The sequence below is a fragment of the Patella vulgata genome, chromosome 5, assembly GCF_932274485.2.
Source record: "Patella vulgata chromosome 5, xgPatVulg1.2, whole genome shotgun sequence".
In the NCBI taxonomy this organism is placed as follows: domain Eukaryota; kingdom Metazoa; phylum Mollusca; class Gastropoda; family Patellidae; genus Patella; species Patella vulgata.
This window is the reverse complement of record NC_065883.2, coordinates 76,653,178-76,675,655: the sequence shown is the minus strand read 5'-3', so window position 1 is coordinate 76,675,655 and position 22,478 is coordinate 76,653,178. Positions and strand designations below refer to the sequence as shown.

Sequence of the window (22,478 nt, the reverse complement as noted above, 5' to 3'; positions counted from 1 at the left end):
AATGACCTGGTTTGTGTGGCGTGGATATTAAAGCCCCTCTCTCTCTCTCTCTCTCTCTCTCTCTTCCCCTCCCCCTTTCTCTCTCTCTCTCTCTCTCTCTCTCTCTGTTATCAAGATGGGAGGGTTGGGACACATAAGCATTAGCAATTAATTGAAATAAAATTAAACCATATGTTAGTCTCGAAATGACCTAGTTATTTATTTATCAGGGTGTTTGTATTTTTATATTATTTGTTTATCAGGATGTTTGTAAAAGTTGTGGAAGTTTTGGAACTGAAGAAGATGGTAAATTAATCGGCTGTACTCAATGTGGACAATGTTATCATCCTTATTGTGCTAGAGTTAAGGTAAATACAATGTTATCCTTATTGTGCTTGAGTTAAGGTAAAAACAATGTTATTATCCTTATTGTGCTAGAGTCAAGGTAAATACAATATTATCATCCTTATTGTGCTAGAATCAAGGTAAATACAATGTTATCATCCTTCTTGTGCTATAATCAAGGTAAATACAATGTCATCATCCTTATTGTGCTAGATTCAAGGTAAATACATCCTTATTGTACTAGAGTTAAGGTAAATACAATGTTATCCTTATTGTACTAAAGTTAAGGTAAATACAATGTTGTCATCCTTATTGTGCTAGAGTTAAAGTGTATCTGCAGTGGCACGTTCATTAACTAGAAGGTCCCAGGTTAGCAAATACTACACAGGATTTGACAGCCTGGTTTCCCGATGTCAGGACATTTGACCAAGGAAAGGGCATCTATTTGTTTGTTCTCATGGGCGTACTCTTGACAGTTGTAAACATCACTGTGTTGGAAGGAGGTTGTTAAACCCCATTTCATTTAAACCTCCTGAAAACAAACTGACTAGTAGTTTAAACTTTATTGTTATTCAGGTAGCCAAGGTGATATTATTGTTATTCAGGTAACCAAGGTGATAGTTTTTTTTGTTATTCAGGTAACCAAGGTGATATGTTTATTGTTATACAGGTAACCATGGTGATATTATTTTATTATTCATATAACCAAGGTGATATGTTTATTGTTATTACAGGTAACCATGGTGATATATTCATTGTTATTTCAGGTAACCAAGGTGATATTAATGAAAGGATGGCGATGTTTAGATTGTACTGTATGTGAAGGTTGTGGTAAGCCAGATGATGAAGGAAGATTATTACTATGTGATGATTGTGATATCAGTTATCATACATACTGTTTAAAACCACCATTAGAACATGTTCCTAAAGGAAACTGGAAATGTAAATGGTGAGTTACATGTTCTATTTAAATAATATCCATGGACGGAGGGCCTGACAACGACAGCTGTCTAGTCATTTGGATGGCACGAAAAACCGAGGACCCGTGTATACATTGGCGTGCACATGACGCTTAAGATAATTTCATTTTATGAATTTTCAAAATATATAGATTCTCAGATTTATTATCTTCATTCCTTTTAGTATTTCGGGGGGGGGGGGGGGGCGGGGTTGGATGGCTGAATGGTTAGCATGTGCACGTTGTATCATAAGCTCTGTCATTGAGTCAACTGGTGTGGTTTTGATTCCCCGGTTGGACATGTTAAGGAGTAGGGTCGCCTGTCCAACCTCATGGGTTTTCTCCGGGTCCTCCGGTTTCCTCCCACTGCTAAAAAGACCCCTACGTGCAAGCGAATTATTGAAATATAATTGAACCATGTGTTTGTCCCGAAATGACTTAGTTTATGTCTAGTGGACGTTACCCCCCCTCTCTCTCTCTCTCTCTCTCTCTCTCTCTCTCAGTATTGTATATTTTAGGTAAATAAGATATTTGATGGTTATTTTCAGGTGTGTAAACTGTTTAAATTGTGGATCTACGACTCCAGGTTTTGGTTGTAATTGGAAGAATAATTATACCCAGTGTGGACCTTGTGCTAGTAAAGTTAATTGTGCCGCTTGTCGTCGCTCGTATCAACAGGAAGAGATCATCATACAATGTGTTCAATGTGACAGGTAATACATTGTCATTGTAACGTCGTTTGTTTTATAAGAACGGTGGCTAAGTGGGTAAGATGCTGGCTCGCTAGTCTGGAGGTCAGGTGTTCGATCCCTGCATTGGCCGAGATAGTTCATCCAGATTTTCCGGCGTTGTTCCCCCTTGTTAGTGATGCAGGCCCGAGGGCCTGACAAGCATAGGCGTACGGGGAAATTTTTTACTGGGGGGGGGGGGGCGGTGGTGGTTGGTGCCCCAAAAATGTAGTTAGGTTAGTATGTTACATAATAATCATAATATCTCTTTTGCGATGAATAAGTTCTTAATTTCTTAATCATCAATAAAAGAGAACTAAATTTTATTTACTTGTAATATACACAACTAAAAACAGTTGTTTATGTAACTGTAATTCGTGGCTTACTGTACTCCAAACAATAGAGGGTTCGAGTCTTAAGATTTCTATTCAATTGCCTAACTATAGACACTCTGAATTTAAATTCGCTGTTTTATTGGACGCATTCAAGAACACAATATTTTTTTATACAACTTTTACAAAGTACAATTGTGTGCCCAAATTTTCCCAGCATTTGGTGCTCAGCCCCCCCAGCTCGTACGCCTATACTGACAAAGACAGCTGTCTAGTCGTTTGGATGGGTTGAAAAACCGAGGTCTCATGTACACATTGGCGTGCACGTAAAAAATCTCTTGACAGTTGGAATGCGATATAAGAGTAGGCCGTAATGCCGCTGTCCGAGTAAAATTCCCTTCATTAGCCCAGTTCAAAGCAGAACAGACCGCTTACATAATAAACTGTAATATTAAGTCCCCTTGAAAAGTCATTTTTCCGCAGCAGCACGCTTTTTAACCAGAAGTAAATATTTTAGATCATTTTCATTGGCTGAAGATTATAAATTTGAACTCTTGGCCTATAAAGGATATATCCGTTAAATATTATAGTTGAAATTATCGAATATTTGTTACTATTCTAGGTGGTTACATGCTGCTTGCGATGGTTTAAAGAATGAAGATGAAGCAGAATTAGCGGCTGATTACGGATATCATTGTTTATTTTGTCGCCCAAAAACAGGACAACCAGGCCCTTGTAAGTAACGGCACTAATTTTTACTCTTCGTTCTAATGTTGTGTCCAACCTCGTGGGTTTTCTCCGGGTCCTCCGGTTTCCTCCCACTGCAAGCGAATTATTGAAATAAAATTTAACCATGTTTTTGTCCCGAAATGAACTAGTTTGTGTCGAGTGGACGTTAAACCATATTTCTCTCTCTCTCTCTAATGTTATATCAAAAATTGAGATGATCTGTTCCTTTTTAACGAGGCAGAGGTAATTAAGTGTTATGAATATGTAATTAACAGTAATTTAAAATACAGATGTGACGTAATCCTTGATGTTGGCGTACCATTATATCAAATAATGTTTCAAATAATAGTACAGGCATTGTGCCAAGCGTACATTATTTATACTAGTTGAAATATTGGACCTGTGTGACATATTTCATTGTTTTGTTTCAGTACCCCCTCCCCCACCACCACCTCCTCCTGAACCTAAAGAAATCAAACCACCCACACCTCCACCTATACCTAGAGAACCAGGTAAATATATTAACCTATACCCAGAGAACCAGGTAAATATATTAACAGAAACTGAGCCCAAAGATCTATTCATCTTGTTTTTTGGGGCAACACTCATCAAAAAAGGCCTAAGGCTCAACGAATTCAAGTATGATCGGCACGAAAATTGGGATACATGTTCCTTGGACAATTGCCCACTTATTGACAGACTTTTGATCTTTGATAGGATGTCTTAATTCCTGGATAACGGCAAAACGACAACCTTGGTTCTTGGCCTGTCGTACTTGTTAATGATTAAGATAACTTCATTGACTGTGTACATTATCATATTAATCTGATGTGTTAAATTTAAAAACCTCAAAAGCTGATTCTACTGTTCAGATATTCTAAGTCATTTTTTGAATATTCCATTCTGCTGAAATGATCAATTTTTGATAGATTTTCAGATTTCCAGAAACTAGTAAAGATGCATTAGATAAAAAGCTTGCAGTTCTTACTATAATAGTTAAAAACTAGATAATGTAAAATTGATCCACTGTGACCCGAGAATTTAGAGATTGAATTTTCGGCCTAGCCTCAATCATCATTACTAAAGTCAGTACGATAAAAAGCATAGTCTTGATTATCCATTTCATGATTAAATTCGGATCCTAATCCACTAAATATCGCTGGCTAGCAATGACACCGAGAGCTGATTATGGTCTGGATAAGTTAATTAATGTCTAATTAATAATTTAGAAAACATTTCAGGCCTAAAGAAAAACCTGCAATGGGCAGATTTAGCTCTTGCATAATGTATGTTTAATCTTTTAAATCAGTGATTTCCGTGATTGTTTTTTTTTATTTTTGAATATCATTTGATGTCAGTTATTGAACATTATTCAACATTTTATAGTACGAAAAATATGGTTCAAATTTCATTAGTTATGTTTGAATATTTGATTCTGATTGTGATATGAGCATCTGTTTATTTTTTCAATTTCTAGAACCACCTAAACAATATCTGGTTGATGGTGTCTACCTGTTTGCCTCTGGAATGCAACAACTGGAAAATCTGGCCTTACACATGCCTCGTAAACCTATACAGCGACGGAACAGGATGAAGAAATCTGACCCCGAGACCCACATCCGTCATCCTAACGTAGCGAGGTTATTGTCGATGTCCTCACAGGAAGGTGATGATGATAAAGGTAGGTTATTGTCGATGTCCTCACAGGAAGGAGAGTTGATAGTGAATGAGACCACACTGATTTGATTTGCAGTTCCGCATGGTCTTGGTAAATAAAAAAGAGCCACTGGAATCATGTGAGAGATTTTTTCTTTAAAAATTCAAAGGAGGTTGGATGGCCGAATGGTTAATACGTTTGTGTTGTATCATAAGATCTGTCATTGAGTCAACTGGCAGGGTTTCAATTCCCCAGTTGTTTGTGACAAGGAGTAAGGTCGCCTGTCCATCCTCATGGGTTCTCTCCGGGTCCTCCCGTTTACTCCCAGTGCTAAAGACCCTCTACGCTGTGACTTCTGTCATATAGTGGTATATTAAATATTGTGGTCAGAAACCTATTCTAAGTGGATATAAGTTGTCTCCCTTATGTTGTAGTTCTTCTGCCTTTATGAGATGGAGAATGGTTGTTTTTCACTTTCACCCACAAGATTAGTGTAACACCCCAGGATCCAAGGATCCGAATATTGCACTTTATTCCCAACTTTTAGTTTTGTTTGCATAAATTTAAAAAACCCAACAATTTGTTTCAGAAGGAGACGAGTTATTAGAAGGTCAGGATCAGTCGTCGTTACTGTCCCCACCCGTATTACCTCCGGGACAGAATCCTATGGCTGGTGCCATGGCAACTATGGCTGCAGAAGGCTTCAATAAAGATGGAACGAAAAAGAGACAGAGAAGACAAATAGGTTCGTAATTGGAAATTTTAAAATAATGGATAAAAATGAGTATTGATAATTTTCGTAATTTTGTATTGCTGTTATGGTTTATTTTATTTTTTTTGCAAACTACTTTTTTTATTGGGTTTGGTCTGTAAGTCAGTATTTGCCTTATTTTAGTCTGGAACATTTTGTTTTAAAGAAATTCAATTCATTAATAGTCTAAACTCTTGAAATATTTTGTATTTGGAAAACATTAATTCTAAGGAAGACAGTGGGAATAGAAAAGTTGATAATGAAATGCACTCCCCTTACTTGTCGAAGGTATAACTTTGATTGGAGAGCATGTGTTGTTCCAGTGGGTTCAAGTATCAAATGAATGACAACTTGATGTACAACGGGAGTTTGAATGACTGAATGTATCATAAGGTCTGTCATTGAGTCAACTGGTGTGGTTTCGATACCTTGGTTGTACGTGACAATGATTAGGGTAGCTTGTCCAACCTTGTGGGTTTTTTCCGGGTCCTCCGGTTTCCTCCCACTGCTAAAGACCCGTACACGCAAGCAAATTATTGAAATAAAATTATTGAAACATATGTTTAACCCGAAATGACCTAGTTTGTGTCAAGTGGAGGTTAGACCCCTCTCTCTCTCTCTCTCTCTCTCTCTTTCTCTCTCTCTCTGATATACAATGACACTCTAGATTTTGTAAGCTACCAACATTATATTAGTTTTCTGTTTAATGCATTAGACATGATTAGACTTCTCCAGGCGGTATCAGACTTTTTTCTAAGCTACCACAATCGTTTTACCCAGGATACGATTCTGTGGAATATAACTACTGTCGTGCGATGCGTTACTATAGGATTGTCCTTATTGAGTCCACGATCTGGTACGTGTTGATATGTTCAGATACGTTTCGATACGATCAAGAAGATTGCTACGACTGACCACAATATATGATCTGATAGGATCACCACAATTACTCCACAATTAATGCAACAACTTCAATCATAGCACGAATCGTGATAGTGGGAACCTAGCATTATTATTGATATTATATTTTATCAGGTGTTGGAGGATTTATAGTTCGTCAGAGATCTCGCATGACTTCATATAAACGCCAAATGTCGGCATCAATGGAGGTTGCCGATGACCATCAATCTTTTCAAGGTAATTATTACTGGTTATTTTTTGTACATGGGGGAGATGAGCATGGTTTTATTACTTGGTCTTATTGAATAAAATACATTTTCTATGATTTTCCTTTAAAATTATTTACGGGAGCCATGATGGCTATGTGAGTAGGCCTTGGCTAGCTTACCAAGAGGGCTAGAGTTTGATCCAGTTCCTTATGATTATTCAGCTTGGTTCCACTTTAAGAGCGGTTCGGTTGTGCACTGTATCATAAGGTCTGTCATTGAGTCAACTGACATGTTTTTGATTCCCCGGTTGTAGATCAGCTAAAATATATGTTATTATCCTGGAGGGTTGGTTAGCCAAATGAGAGAGAGAGAGAGAGAGAGAGAAATGTTATTTAACGTCCACTCGACACAGACTAGGTCATTTCGGGACTAACATATGGTTTAATTTTATTTACATAATTCGCTTGCGACAGGCGACCCTAGTTCTTGCCACGTACAACCGGGGATTCGAAACCACGCCAGTCGACTCAATGACAGACTTTATGATACAGCACACGCACGCTTACCATTCAGCCATCCAACCCCCCCCCCCAAATGGTTTAAACATGTGTCATATAGTAAAGTGGCGTAGTTTCGATTCCAAGCTTGCAATCGACAAGGAGTAGGGTCGCATGTCAAACCTCATGGGTTTTCTCCAGGTCCTCTTGTTTCCTCCCACTGCTAAAGACCCCTACGCGCAAGCAAATTATTGAATTAAAATTGAACCGTGTGTTAGTCCCGAAATGACCTAGTTTGTGTCAAGTGGATTTAAACCCCATTTCTTCTCTCTCTCTCTCCATTTCATTTCGTTTAAGATCAGTCCTATAATTGTTTTCCAGTTTGTTACGGTCAACAAAGATTATTTCATGTCTTTATCTTTCAATATTTTAGTTGATGAAGGGTCAGTGGAAGGTCAAGATGGCGTGTTCAAGAGACAGAGAAAGAAACGTGTATCAAAGAAAAGTAAATTAGAAGAAAAATTTCCAGCATATTTACAGGTAATGTAACGATTTGTCAACAATTAAAATCAAAGTAGATCTCCGATTGTTTGAACATTGTTTGGTGGGGGACATGGTGGCTAAGTGGGTAAGACGCTGGCTTGCTAGTCTGGAGGTCGCATGTTCCATCCCTGTATTTGCCGAGAAAGTTCATTGCGATTTTCCGACTTGGTTTCCCCATGTCAGTGATGCAGGACAGAAGGCCTGACAAAATAAACAACACCCACCAGGTTTTAATGGTTACAATTAACAACACCTATGTGGTCAAAACATTGTAACTTCGTATATAGACAAACCATGTTTAAACATCAAATTCCTTTAAATAACAATTATTGATCCAGTTTGCTTTCTGTCTGTTATTATGAAACAGTTTGTTTATTATGACAATTATAATATTTCTGCCTTCAGGAAGCGTTTTTTGGTCGTGAAGTTTTGGATCACGTGAAAGAAAACAAGGAGACGTTGGCCGAAACAGAAACAGACCATGATAAGTTCAGAGTTATGTCCCCTTACCCTTTATTGTTAGAGGGTCCGTCCATTAATCAAGGGGGTAATATTGGAGCGAGAAGTCAACATGAAACCCAGAGTCAAGCGTCAACTGAACATGGTGATGATATACACAATCTAGGTACGCCATTTAACTTTATTTTCCTCTTGTACTTCATGAAAGGGGTTTGGGTGGTCGAATGGTTAGCATGTGCACATTGTATCATACGGTCTGTCATTGAGTCAATCGGTGTGGTTTCGATTCACTGTTTGTACGGGACAAGGTGTATGGTCGCCTGTCCAACCTGGTGGGTTTTCTCTGTGTCCTTCGGTTTACTCCCACTGCTAAAGACCCCTACGTGCAAACAAATTATTGAAATAAAATTGAACCATATGTTAGTCCCAAAATGACCTAGTTTGTGTCAAGTGGAGTTTAAACCCAGCCCTCTCCCTCTCTCTCCCTCTGAATAAAGTTTCAATGCCATGATAGTAACTGAGATATTTTATTTGTTTGTAGATGCTGGTGATTTTAAAGATATATTACCAGATTTCCAACATGATGAGGATATTTTACATATATTAGATGAAGGTCAAGGTAATATTTTACATATATTAGATGATGGTCAAGGTAATAAGCCTATTTTTATGCCTTATAGATGTTGATCGTCAGTTCATCATCTCTGTAAATATTTTTGGACTGACATTCCTTTTTTTTCAGTCTGAGAGAAGATATATCAAATCATAATAAAACTAGCTGTATATTTACATGTATGGATAGTTCCGATTCTTTTGAAGGGGTTGGATGGCCGTTGGATTCGCGCTGTATCATAAGGTCTGTCATTGAGTCAACTACCGTGGTTTCGATTCTGGTTGTACGTGACAAAGAGTAGGATCACCTGTTCGGTTTCCTCTCACTGCTAAAGACCCTTACATGCAAGTGAATTATTGAAATAAAATTGAACCATATGTTAGTCCCAAAATGACCTAGTTTGTGTTAAGAGGATGTTAAACCCCATTTTCTCTTTTCTTTTCCCCGATTCTGTTATTTATTTACCGATTCTGTTGACGATAAAACTTTATTTGTTTACAGACCTGGATATTACAAATTCCATAGATTCCGTTGATAATAAAACAGAGGGAGGAGATAATTTAGATAACTTGCTAGATCCACACCTAGATGAGAAAAACCTTGATGTTGATAGAATTCTATCTGAAGGTAAAAACAGATAAATAATTTATAATTATACAGGGCAGTTTGCATGGTTAGGATGGCCACGGCAGTGCACTTAAAGGGACATTATGGGAGATAAGATTAAGAGTTGACAGTTCTCACGATAATAGTAACATAAGTAGAATATACTCTGAACCGAGATATTAGGTTTTGAATTTTAGGCTAGCCTCGATCATCATTACTAAAGTCGGTACTATAAAAAAGAAAGAATCAATTATCCATTTTTACGTTTAATTATTTTTCAAAATAATTAACCATGATTTGCAATCAATATATTTCATGTAGATTATTTGTGATAATTGTTGAGTTAATCGTAACCTCATCTTTCTCTCTCCCAGGTTTAATACAGATCCCTGGCTACCCCTGCTCGATCGATATATTTATTTAGATTAACCATGATAATTGTTGAGTTTTTTTGTAACCCCGTCTTTCTCTCTCCCAGGTTTGATACAGATCGATCCGAAGGCTGTACAGAGTATATTTGGTGGTGGCCATGATGGTAACAGACCACAACAAGGTATATATATATATATATATTTTTTTCTCGTTGCCAACAACAAGATGTGTCTAGTTGTTTGTATGCCTACACAACAAGAGTGTGTCTAGTTGTTGCTATGGCTACACAGCAAGGATGAGTCTAGTTGTTGCTATGCCTATACAACAAGGATGTGTTGCTATGGCTAGGATTGTTTCTGGTGTGGAGTGGAGACAATCTGATTAAAATACAAATCTATATTTCGTTTCGTTTTTTTATACTTTCGATGGCCTACACTACATGAAGATCTGACCGGATGTAGGGATAGGTCGTGTCAGAGGTCAGCTTTTGACTCTATGACATCAGACTTTTGATTAACCAATTGGCATTGATGTTTCTAGTGGATTACCCACAGTTCCGTGGAAAACATGCCTAAAGCTTGCCGTAACAGACCGCTTCATTGACTTAATCCCTAACATTGTCCAGAACACTTCAATGATAACAACTCTTCCATATCCTAGTGTAGTTAAGACAAGTAAAGCGAAATTTTGAACTATAACGAAACGAAATAGGATTTGTGTTTTTATCAGATTGTAGTGGAGATTATTGGTCATAAATAAAGGCATCTTGTAAATTACCTCTAAAAATAAACAATTATGGATGCAAACTGAATTTGCCCAGAGCAAAAAAAGAATTAAAGTCTCCAAAGTGAATTCCCCCAAGCAAGATATTAAGGTCTCCAATTACCCCCCAAAATTTGCATGTATATCACTGGAACAGCTAAAACTATAAAACTTACTGTGTATATGTATTCACAAATCTGATATGTATAAAAAAAACATTCATACAAAATTATCATGTTTTTGTGCTATGATTAAAGACATCCTTTGTTTAAGATTCAGCCATTATTGACATTCTTTCATAATTTTAGGTCCTGGTCAGTACAATCTACCTGGACAATCAGGTCTTCAGCCACATACATCAGGTCTTCCAGGTCCATCAGGTTTAGGGCAGAGTGGTATGGTAAAGAATCTCGATGGTGGACCGTTACCAGAATTACACCCTGCCTCAATCCCAGGATCCATGATCAAACTGACGGGAATGGGACAAAGTTTATCGTCAGTGGGACATCATCAGCCGCCAGGAATGCCTTCACAACCTCCCCTGCCCTTTCCAAATCACGGAATGGGGTCAGACCCTCTTGGAGCTCGACAGGTTTCAACACCTCCAGGATTGTCTCCCGATGCATTACAGAATATACCACAACTTGGTTTTCCTCAAAATTTCATGTAAGTTCACTGTTTTCATTTGTTTTATGTCATGCTGGGCGCCACAGTGGTTTAAGGGGTAAGGCATCTGCTCACGAAACAAGATGTCCCAGGTTAGATCACGGTGAAGGTCGAGAAAGTTCCCCTGGTTTTCCCTTTTCAATGTTGTGGGATGAGATGGGAGGGTCTGGCAAGTTGTTGAGCGAGAGAGTCTGGCAAGTTGTATGACGGTAAGTCCTGCCAAGTGCCGAGTTGTAGGACGAGAGTGTCTGGCAAGTTGTAGGCCTGGCAAGAAACATTGCCTAGTCATTTGGATGAGATGAAAAACACAGGTCTGACATACATTGTTTTAATAGCATTTAGTAATTGAACTGGAGTATACAGATTACAATATTGTTGTTTATTAGTGAGCGATGAGAATACTACTGGAAACCTTGTGGGTTTTCTTCTGGTTCTCTGGTTTCATCTTACTGCTAAAGACCCCTACGTGCAAGCGAGTTGTTGAAATAAAATTGAACCATATGTTCGTCCCGAAATGATCTAGTTTGTGTCGAGTGGACGTTAAACCCCATCTCTCTCTCTCTCTCTCTATCTCTCTCTCTCTCTCTCTTGTTACTATTAATTTTATTACCTTTACTTCACAGCCCTCAACAGATGACTGGTGGTTCCTATGGTAACGATCCTAACATGTGGGGTTTGGATGACGGAGAGGGGTCATCACTAGGTTCAAGTAGAAGAAATATATTGAAATGGGAAGCAGACGAGAAGCTGGGAGAGAACGCTACTATATCTTCGATCCTTTTTGTCAACACAAATTATCCTACACTTATACAGGAGTATCCAGAATGGCCTGAACGAGCCAAACAGATTGCCAAGTTATGGCGTAAATTGTCACATGATCAAAAAGCACCTTATTTGGTTAGTTCTATTAACAATATTAATTATGTGTTTCATAGAGACTATCTGAGTAGTTCGAATTATTTAAAGATACATTATGGAAGATTAGATAACGAGCTGGCAGTTGACACTAAAATAGTTAAAAACTAGATAATGTAAATCGAATTTGCTGGAAATTTCAGTCAAATTGCTTCACTCTAGTCTCGATCATCATTACTAAAGTCGGTATGATAAAAAACAAAGTCTCAATTATCCATTTTTACGTTTAATTATTTTTCAAAAAATGTGTTCCGATCTGCTAAATATCGCAGGCTAGCGATGACATCGAGAGTTGAATTTGGTCTAGATAAGTTAGAAAGAAAGACCTGCAATAGGCAGGTTTAGCTCTTGCATAATGTATGTTTAATTGATCAACATTTAAAATACAACTGTATCTCGGTAGTCGTCTCTGACTAGTCTGTATGTAGTCAATTCTCTGGGTAATCTGTCTATGGGTAATCGGTCTATGGGTAATCTATCTATGGGTAGTCTGTCTATGGGTAATCTCTCTCCGGGTAGTCTCTCTCTCGGTAGTCTGTCTGTAAAATACTACAATTTATTTTTTTGTTTTCAGGCTCAAGCTCGAAAGAATCGTACAAGTAGCCGTGTACAAAAAGCACAAAGGGTAAGTAATAGGTCTGATCTTATAAAAAAATAGATTTTAGGTTAGGGTTTGGGTTAGGGTTAATCACGGCGTTAAATGAACAACATCAGTAGGAGGTTAATTCCACATGGCTAGGGGCATTGGTGGAACGATAGAGCACTGGCCTTTTGACTATAAGGTCCTAGGTTTGACTATAAGGTCCTAGGTTTAACTATAAGGTCCTAGGTTTAACTATAAGGTCCTAGGTTTGACTATAAGGTCCTAGGTTTGACTATAAGGTCCTAAGTTTGACTATAAGGTCCTAGGGTTGACTACTAGATTCTAGGGTTGAGGTCCTGGGTTTGACTATAAGGTCCATGGTTTTACTGTAAAGTCCTAGTTTTGACTATAAGGTCCAAGGTTTGACTATAAGGTCCTAGGTTTGACTATAAGGTCCTAGGGTTGACTACTAGATTCTAGGGTTGAGGTCCTGGGTTTGACTATAAGGTCCAAGGTTTTACTGTAAAGTCCTAGTTTTGACTATAAGGTCCAAGGTTTGACTATAAAAAGCATTTTGTGTTAGGGTTAAACACAAACTGAGTTAAATGGACAGGAGGTCAATTGGAACTATCACCTGTCGAACTCTGTGGAACTTTACCGGGTCATCTGTTTTCCTCCCTTACATATGCACAAGCATATTATTGAAATAAAATTAAACCATATGTTAAGCCCCAAATGACCCAGATTGTGTCGAGTGGAAGTTCACTCCCATTTCTCTCTCTCTCTCTCTCAATTCTAGCTGTAGACATGGGCCTGATGAACTTTTAGATTTTTTTTATGTCAGTTTTCACGTTATTGTGCCTAGTTATTTAGATGATCTGTAAAACAGAAGTTCTTCCTGTACACATTGGTGGTTCTCCCTTGTCAGTGGTGCAGGGGGGCCTGACAAGGACAGCTGTCTAGGCCTTTGGATGGTACGAAAAACCGAGGCCCGTGTACACATTGGCGTGCATGTAAAAGATCCCTTGACAGTTGGAATTCGATAAAAGATTAGGCAGTAGTGCCGCTGCCCGGGCAAAATTTCCTCATAGCACACTGTATGGCGTATGCCCGTCTTCATTAGCCGAGTATAGGAGCAGAACAGTAAAACGTTAAACCAACCCTATTTCATTTCTGTACATATTTGAGTGCACATAAAAGAATCCTATGAGAGCACTGTCTGTTGCATCCTTGGAAAAGATTTATTTGTCCGTGAATGTAAGAAGAATTAGCATGAATAAAATTGAATATTGATGAAATTCAATGTTTTGATATTTCTGTTATTCAGCAGGTAACGCAAGAACTAAAACGGCGACAAGAAGCTCAACTGAGACACGATAGTGAAGTAATGCCCCCACCCCCAGCTCCCCCACCTCTTCACTCACCCGGACAACAAATGGGATTAGAACATTTCATGCATCCTCCCCCACCCGGAGGTCATCCCAACATGCCGCCACAACAAGCTATGATGTCACCTAGACCAGATCTATCCGGTCCACTTAGTCCTAATCGTCAAGTCATGCCAGGAATATCCCCAGCAGACGGTAAGTCAATATTTTCATCTAAACCACATGTGAACCCCTATCAGCCCGTCTGTCAAATATATCTGGGATGGGGGGGGTTGGATGGCGGAATGGTTAGCATGTGCACGCTGTATCATGCGGTCTGCCATTGAGACAACTGGCGTGGTTTTGATTCCCCGGTTGTATGTGACAAGGAGTAGGGTTGCCTGTCCAACCTCGTGGGTTTTCTCCGGGTCCTCCGGTTTCCTCCCAATGCTAAAGACCCCTACGTGCAAGTGAATTATTGAAATAAAATTGAACCATATGTTTGTCCCGAAATGACCTAGTTTGTGTCGAGGGGACGTTAAATCCCATTTCTCTCTCTATATCTGGAGTTTCTCCTTTACTGTTTTATCTGGAAGCCACGGTGGCTTGGTGAGTAAGATGTTGGCTCGCTAACCTGGAAGTTCCGTGTTCCATCCCAGTGTCGACCAAGAACGTTTATCAGGATTTTTCCAGCGTGGTTCCTGCATATAAGTGGTGTAGGATGAAGGGCCTAGCAATTAACGAAGTAAATAGATTTGGAGTTTCTCCTTTACTTATTCTATCATATTCACAACCAATCTAATATCAGTTTAAAAACAATACCACAGGCTCGCTAGCCTGGAGGTCAGGTGTTCGATCCCTGCATTTGCCGAGAAAGTTCATCAGGATTTTCCGACTTAATTCCCCCCTTGTCAGTGATGCAGAACAGAGGGCCTAACAAGGGCAGCTGTCTGGTCGTTCAGATGGGAGAACAACCGAGGTCCCATATATCTTATCTTATTTTGAATCGTTTTTAGACCAATATTCAACTTGTAGTTTGCAAGAGATTCAAAATTCCTCAAATGACTATCAGCTGAAAATCATTATGTACATCTTGTTTTATTTTAGGACAAAGTCCTCTCCATAGTCCTTTACACAGTCCTGGAGCTATGAACCTGCCACCGATCTGGGGTGATGAGCAGAAGCCAGGGGGACAGCCGGAATCGCAGCCATCTCCAGGTGGATTACAGAGACAGAATTCCGACCCCTACGCGTTCCCCCCACCCAGCCCCACGTGTGGACCACCAACTAGACCTTTAAATCATCCACCAAGAATGCCTCCACCAGGATATCACCAAGGAGGTCTTCAACGTCATCCCAGTACTGAATCAGATCCTTACGCTCGTCATCCCCCGACTCCAAGACCTGATGGTGCTGCTGGTCCCAGAATGCCTCCTCCATCACCCGATCCATATTCATTTAATCCAAGTACCCCGCATCCACCGACCCCTGCGGAGGATTCCTACAATCCGGGTCCACCAAGATCTGCTGCAGACACATCCAGAAGTCTTCCTCCAGACCTAGCTGGCATCTCAGCAACTTTATTAGAAGTTCAACCTCCTATGACCCCAAAAACTTCTCAAGCTGGGGATCCCTTCAGTCAGCCTATGACTCCGAGACCCGTTGACAGTACAGGAGACAATTTGTTTCGCCCAGCAAGAAGCCCATCTACGGGTTCCACAGACCCTTTCAGCCAGACACCAAGATCGACACAAGATCCATATGGTCATGCACCGTCAACACCTCGACCAACTTCCACACCTGATCATTTTAATCAAGCCGGACCCCCTCCTCCGGAAGGATTTATGCATCCCCAATTGTCTCCACGTCAAGATCCCTATGCACAACCTCCAATGACACCACGATCGTCAGTGGGAATGGGATCACCGATGCATTCACCAACATCCAGAGCTCCTGGACCTCTTCGGCATCCAGACCCTTCCCAAATACAGGGGCCACCAGGTCAGTTCCGTCATCCATTAGTTCGATCACAAAGTCAACCAGATCCATACAGTCATCAACCAGGTACCCCTCATCCTGGAATGGGATCACCCATGTCTAGACCAGTTAGTGTTGGTGGTAGTGAAGGTGGAATGCCTCAATATCGTCCTGTAGGTAGACCAGGTGTTAATTATCCCGAATCAGCCATGGTAAGTTTGTGTGTGTAGATTAATTATTTTTTTACGCATGCTGATTAGTTCTGCACCATGAAGCTTTCTGTGTAGAAATAGGTCACACGCTTTTTAGCATCGTTTATAATTTTAAGAAGCTTTAAAAAAGAAATAATAATGGAATAATATGAATGGACATGCCATGTATTGATATATTGATATGGCACGAGGGTATTAGCCTGAGTGATGTATCAAAATATTACGCAGTGTCTTACTTGGTCCATCCTTGTAGATTAAACATTTAAAGGTCTATATCCCAGAGATAGGGGGTTGATCAATTGATCTAAGATTTAGCATACAATCTGATTTGAGCACCCTCGATGTGAAACTATGTCAAGAAAAACTTATGCGTTCTATTATTCGAAGTCCCGTGTACAAGTAAAAGATCCCTTGGCAGTTGGAATTCGATACACGAGTAGGCCATTTGCACGGGCAAAATTTCCTTCATAGCACACTGTATAGCATATGCCCGTCTTCATCAGCCCAGTTGTAGCAGAACAGTAGGACGTTAAACCCCATTTCATTTTGCCCTCTTCATTACCCCGGTAACATGTTAATCCCCAATTTCATTAACAATCTCTCTTAGACTTGTTTAATTTAGACATCATTATATATGTATAACAAGGCTCCTATTACATTATTAGGGATTCTGTAAGGTTCTCCCGTAAACTGTGGTTGCTTTAAATCACAATATATTATTTAATTATCTCTGTGTGGTTGTGGATTACTGTTTTAAAATATAGAATTAATACAAGTAGATATAGATACATGTGTTATTAACAACAGTGATATTAATTGTAGAATAGATTAAATAAATTATGTTTAACTTTAGTCAAACTTATCTTCGATCACAATCACATTCTGAGAGTTATCTTCGATCACAATCATATTCTGTGAAGACTCTGATAGTTATCTTGGATCATGATCGCATTCTGTGAAGAGTCTGATAGTTATCTTGGATCATGATCGCATTCTGTCTGTGAAGAGTCTGAGAGTTATCTTCGATCACGATCACATTCTGTTAAGTGTCTGAGAGTTATCTTCGATCACGATCACATTCTGTTAAGTGTCTGAGAGTTATCTTCGATCACGATCACATTCTGTGAAGTGTCAGAAAGTTATCTTGGATCACGATCACATTTTGTGAAGAGTCTGAGAGTTATCTTGGATCACGATCACATTCCCTAAAGTTGCCTTTGGATCGCATTTAATTACTGTAATAAGTTAATTGGCACTGGCTGACTCACAAACTCGAAGGTCCCTGGTATTGGCCGAGAATGTTCTTTGGGTTTTCCCAACCCTATTTATCTGGAGAAAAAAAAATGAGAAAAGGCTGTATCGCTGCTTATTGGGTATGATTTCCCTCATGGCAAACTGAATGGCGTATTCTCATCTTTTTTATACATGTAGTGAGCCATGAATTTTGTTAAACTCTTTACTGTTTTCATCAGCCCGATTGGTGCAGACATGAAACCCTAATTCCATTTCATTCATTTAAAATCGCCCGGTTGTACGGGACAAGGAGTAGGGTAACCTGTCCAACCTTGTGGGTTTTCTCCGGGTCCTCCGGTTTCCTCCCTACGCACAAGCGAATTATTGAAATAAAATTGAACCTTATGTTAGTCCCAAAAATGAGTGGACATCCCAATTTCATTTCATCCATTTAAAATTGGTGTCCTGTTTGGAATCCTGGAAGAGCAGGATGGACAATGTGTAGTGTTGACAATCTTGTGACATGTGAAAGAAGAGAAGTTTGATTATGGTTACACGTCTAGTAGATTTTACTTTATTTTTTTTGTAGTTGTTTTTATTTTATTTTTCGTTGCTACTAGTTACAGCAGTTGATTGACAGAAGGGAATCTTATTATCCTGGCGGAGTCTGGCCTCTTTCTCATAACCATTACTTAGTCGTAAGTCACACGTTGGTACACACAGAAAAAAACAAAAAACAGATTTGATTAACCAAAATATTTGAAACTTGTCTTTTCATTATTTGGAAAACATTATTGGTGTTGATTGTTTTCAACTTGAAAATAAAACTTTCCCAAAATATTTAGTTAAAAAATGCCATGATGATTAGGGGGCTTTTGTTTGAGTGATATTTACTGGTCTTGACTGTCTGGCAGTAAAAATGACCAGCTTGAGAACTTGCATTTATTTACCTGTCAATTTAGTTAAAGATACATTATGGGAGATTAGATAAAGAGCTGGCAGTTCTCACTATAATAGTTAAAAAATAGATAATGTAAAGGCAATTTGCTGAAAATTTCTGTCAAATTGATCCACTATGAACCAAGATTTTAGCGATTGAGTTTTTGGCCTAGCCTTGATCATCATTACTATAGTCGGTAGGATGAAAAACATAGTCTCGGTTATCCATTTCATGATTTAATTATGAATGGAAGTCGAATAGCAAATCGATGCCATCGAGAGTTGATTATGGTCTGAATAAGTTAATTAATGTCTAATTAATAATTTATATAACATTTCAGGCCTAAAGAAAGATCTGCAATAGGCAGATTTAGCTCTTGCATAATGTATGTTTAAGTTTATATTTAGTTGAATAATATTTAGTCAAAAATGAGATTAGGGCTCTTGTTTACTGTCTGGGAGTAAAATTGGATGGTTGGAAAGCTTACCTATCAATCAATTTGATTAAATTTATATTGAATTAGAGTAATGTTAAAGATGCTTGTAATCTTTGGAGAAAAGGTCTTGAATTAATACCATCAATTTTGGAGTGGATGCTTTTCTCTGTTGAAAAATTATTAAAATAGATAAAAATATTTTTGATAGTTTGGGGTAATTATGAAGATTTTTTCTAGAGAACCTACCAGTATTTCTTTTATGTTTTTTAATATTAGCGATATTTAGAACTGAAAAGTGTTCCTTGATCACCTACTCGTGATATTTACAATCCTTCATCATCTACTATATTTGATGAGTTTTCTGTGTGTACCGATGTAGCTAACTCTATTAGTCTGGTGTTGACAGCTTTATTTACATGTAACGTAGCAAATAACATCCAAATCTTTACAATACCTTTACCATTATTGGACGCTAACCAAAATGACGTAAACTTAACGTAAATCTAACGATCAATGTTAACTGGGCACGTGCTCCCACGTCCTGCATCACCCACGCAGCCCGTTCTTTCAAATATCAACATAAAAAAAATAAATATAGGTTTATGGAATGGAGTTTAAAGGAGGAAAGTCGTCACTAACTCAGTATCATCCACAGTCTTTGGCATTGCAACATTGATGTCGTTATCTTACCATGAACAGATACCCAAAATTTAAGTTAAGACAAAACGAATCGAGTGCCAATACCTGTGGGTGGTGCAGTGGCTCGTTGAATATCGATGGGTGGCGCATTGACTCACCTCAATATAGGATAAGACCTGATAGGATCACCACGGTTACTCCACGATTAAAACCACGATTTTAATTGTAGCACGGGTCGTGATAGTGGGACATTAACCTTGCCAGGTATTTTGAAGATTTGATGTTGTTTGTTATATATATATTGTAATGTGGTAGATGTTGTAAGCACTGCTTTATTACTGATGGGTGTTTCCATCTGATTAAAACACAGAGTCTATTTCGTTTCGTTTTTAAAATTTTGTTTTACGGGTCTTGACTACACTAGGATCCGGAAGAGTTGTTATATAACCCGCGTTCTGGATGATGTGAGTGATTGGCGTGAGGTGCACGGAACTGTGGGTAAACCACTAAAAATATCAACGCTGATTGGTTAATCAATTTTTTGATGTCATAGGGTCAAAAGCCACTTGTATGACCCCCTGGCACTACCTTCCACTACAACCAGTCAGGTCTTCATGTTGTGTAGGACAGTGAAAGTATTAAAAAAGAAACGAAACAAAATATAGATTTGTATTTTAATTAGATTGAAGGGAAACAGTTGTAATACAGACTGACACATGGAGTTGTATATGGATAGTAGATAAGTTGGATGGTGAATGGTCTTCATCTCTAGTCATATTGGGGTGGAAGGGAGCAGAGAGGGTGGTCTGGATTGTCAGTCTGTCTGGAAAATGGGGTCGGGACCCTCATACTCGGGTAATTGGGGATATAGTCTGAGATTGGGTGGGTATTGGGGTATTTATTAGTCCAGTTGGTGCAGAAAAAGTAGAAACCTGATAGAGATATGTGATATATTGATATAATGCACGGTTCGGTATGTGTTATAACTGATATAAAGATATAAATAATCCACCCACCTCCCCTTGTATTATATCATTGTCATGTCCCCCAGAACCCCTTCCTTATTATATTATACAACTATATTATATCATATATATATACACACAGAAAATACTCAATTGACCGTTCTGGAATTCAATCCTTATGACATTGAGAATCCAACAGAGATAGAGAGAGGAATGTGGTTTAATGTCCACTCAACACAAACTAGGTCATTTCAGGACTAACACGTGTTCAACTTTATTTCAATAATGTGTTTGCGCAGAGGGGTCTTTAGCAGTGGGAGTAAACCCAAGCCTTTGGACAGGTGACCCTACTCCTTGTCACATACAACCTCATGGGGTTTCTACGGGTCCTCCTGTTTCCTCCCACTGCTAAAGACCCCTACGTGCAATCGAATTATTGAAATAAAATTGAACCATATGTTAGTCCTGAAATTACCCAGATTGTGTCGAGTGGGTGGGGGTTAATCCCTCTCTCTCTCTCTCTCTGATAGAAATTGGTACAATTGGAGGGTATTGTGGGTAAAAGTTAAGTTATGAGATTATTTTGTCACATGGTTATAAAATGACGAAGTATCACATTTATTTGATATTTTTGTTCAGGGTATGGAAGGAATGGACATGGACAGAGTTACCCCAGGGGCAACAACTCCTCAACAATTACGTGAAATTCTCGCACATCAGACCAAAAAACGCCAGATGAGGAAACAGCTGGAAGATCGTGAAAAAATGATGCAGATGCCTGGTGCGCCACCTGTTGGCTGGACACCTGATGGATCGCCACGACATCCAGGTATTTTTTAGAAGCCTCTATATTTATACCCCCACATTGAAATGTGGTCGTATATTGTTGTCGCCCCCGTCCGTCTGGCCACCTGATGGATCGCCACGACATCCAGGTATTTTTTAGAAGCCTCTATATTTATACCCCCACATTGAAATGTGGTCGTATATTGTTGTCGCCCCCGTCCGTCTGGCCGGCCGGCGGTCCGGCGTCCACAATTGCTTGTGGACGTTCTTTAGGCTAAAGTTAATATCCAATTGACCTGTTGGCTGGACACCTGATGGATCGCCACGACATCCAGGTATTTATTAGAAGCCTCTATTTTTATACCCCCACATTGAAATGTGGTCGTATATTGTTGTCGCCCCCGTCCGTCTGGCCGGCCGGCGGTCCGGCGTCCACAAGCTAAAGTTAATATCCGATTGACTTTAAATTTATACACAGTGTTTGAGGTCACGAGGCGAAGAATCCTATTGATTTTCAAAGATTTCTGATAATTACTGCCAAAGTTATGGCCCTTGATCACCTTGAAAAATCATGTAGACATTCTAGAGGCCAAAGTTAATATCCGATTGACTTCAGATTGATACACAGAGTTTAAGATCTTGAGGCGAACAAGTATATTGATTTTCAATGAATTTTTATGACTTGGAACAGCTAAATCCATGATACAGTATTAAAAGTTTTGTATACAAAACGTTAGCATGGGGCAGAACTTTATAAAAACCAAACAAATTCTAATGGTTTTCTGATAATTACTTCATGAGTTGTTAGTGTATTATAAATGTTTCATTACCGAAAGAAGTAAAAATATGCGACCACACTTGTTGACTGCCTGGACGATTTATCTGCTGTGGGCGTATGTTTCGTTGCCTAGCAACCTATCTTTTAGGCAAGCAATTAATTTAGCTCATCGGACAAAATTTGACCTTCCATAACTTAATGCATGCTAAAATATCTTCAAATTGAGTCTCTAACTGAACAGTGGCACGGTAAAAGGTGGTCCAGTCGCCTGTCCCTGTGTGGGCCGAGAAGTTGTATAACGGTAATAGAACCATTTACATTTGGAATTTGCCGCTGTCTGGGCAAAATTTTTTCATAGCACACTGTGCGGCGTATGCCCGTCTTCATTACCCCAGTCGGAGCTGAACAGTAGGATATTAAACCCCATTTCATTTTTTTTATGTTACCTTTCCATAATTTTCCTTGGATCCCCAAGCGTTTCACTGATATTCAGGCCTGGAAATAATGGATTTAGATGTACCTGACAAAATTTCAGACACTA

General features: G+C 39.0%; 1 protein-coding gene across 3 annotated transcripts in view; it reads left to right on the top strand.

The window, feature by feature from the left end:
• Positions 1-22,478, top strand: part of LOC126820372 (histone-lysine N-methyltransferase 2D) — a 91,629-nt gene that overhangs the window by 25,143 nt on the left and 44,008 nt on the right. The window contains exons 18-37 of one of the 3 annotated variants that reach the window (XM_050548276.2): positions 243-347; positions 1,092-1,273; positions 1,831-1,995; positions 2,965-3,077; positions 3,503-3,583; positions 4,549-4,752; positions 5,318-5,473; positions 6,515-6,616; positions 7,519-7,625; positions 8,034-8,253; positions 8,629-8,706; positions 9,202-9,327; positions 9,785-9,859; positions 10,749-11,106; positions 11,730-12,003; positions 12,596-12,646; positions 13,932-14,187; positions 15,079-16,160; positions 18,014-18,091; positions 21,013-21,202. In XM_050548276.2, coding sequence (XP_050404233.2) covers positions 243-347; positions 1,092-1,273; positions 1,831-1,995; positions 2,965-3,077; positions 3,503-3,583; positions 4,549-4,752; positions 5,318-5,473; positions 6,515-6,616; positions 7,519-7,625; positions 8,034-8,253; positions 8,629-8,706; positions 9,202-9,327; positions 9,785-9,859; positions 10,749-11,106; positions 11,730-12,003; positions 12,596-12,646; positions 13,932-14,187; positions 15,079-16,160; positions 18,014-18,091; positions 21,013-21,202 — 4,003 coding nt within the window. Of the gene's footprint in view, positions 1-242; positions 348-1,091; positions 1,274-1,830; positions 1,996-2,964; positions 3,078-3,502; positions 3,584-4,548; positions 4,753-5,317; positions 5,474-6,514; positions 6,617-7,518; positions 7,626-8,033; positions 8,254-8,628; positions 8,707-9,201; positions 9,328-9,784; positions 9,860-10,748; positions 11,107-11,729; positions 12,004-12,595; positions 12,647-13,931; positions 14,188-15,078; positions 16,161-18,013; positions 18,092-20,925; positions 21,203-21,459; positions 21,495-22,478 lie in introns of those variants that run through there. The other 2 variants (XM_056101159.1, XM_056101160.1) reach the window with 2 other exon arrangements.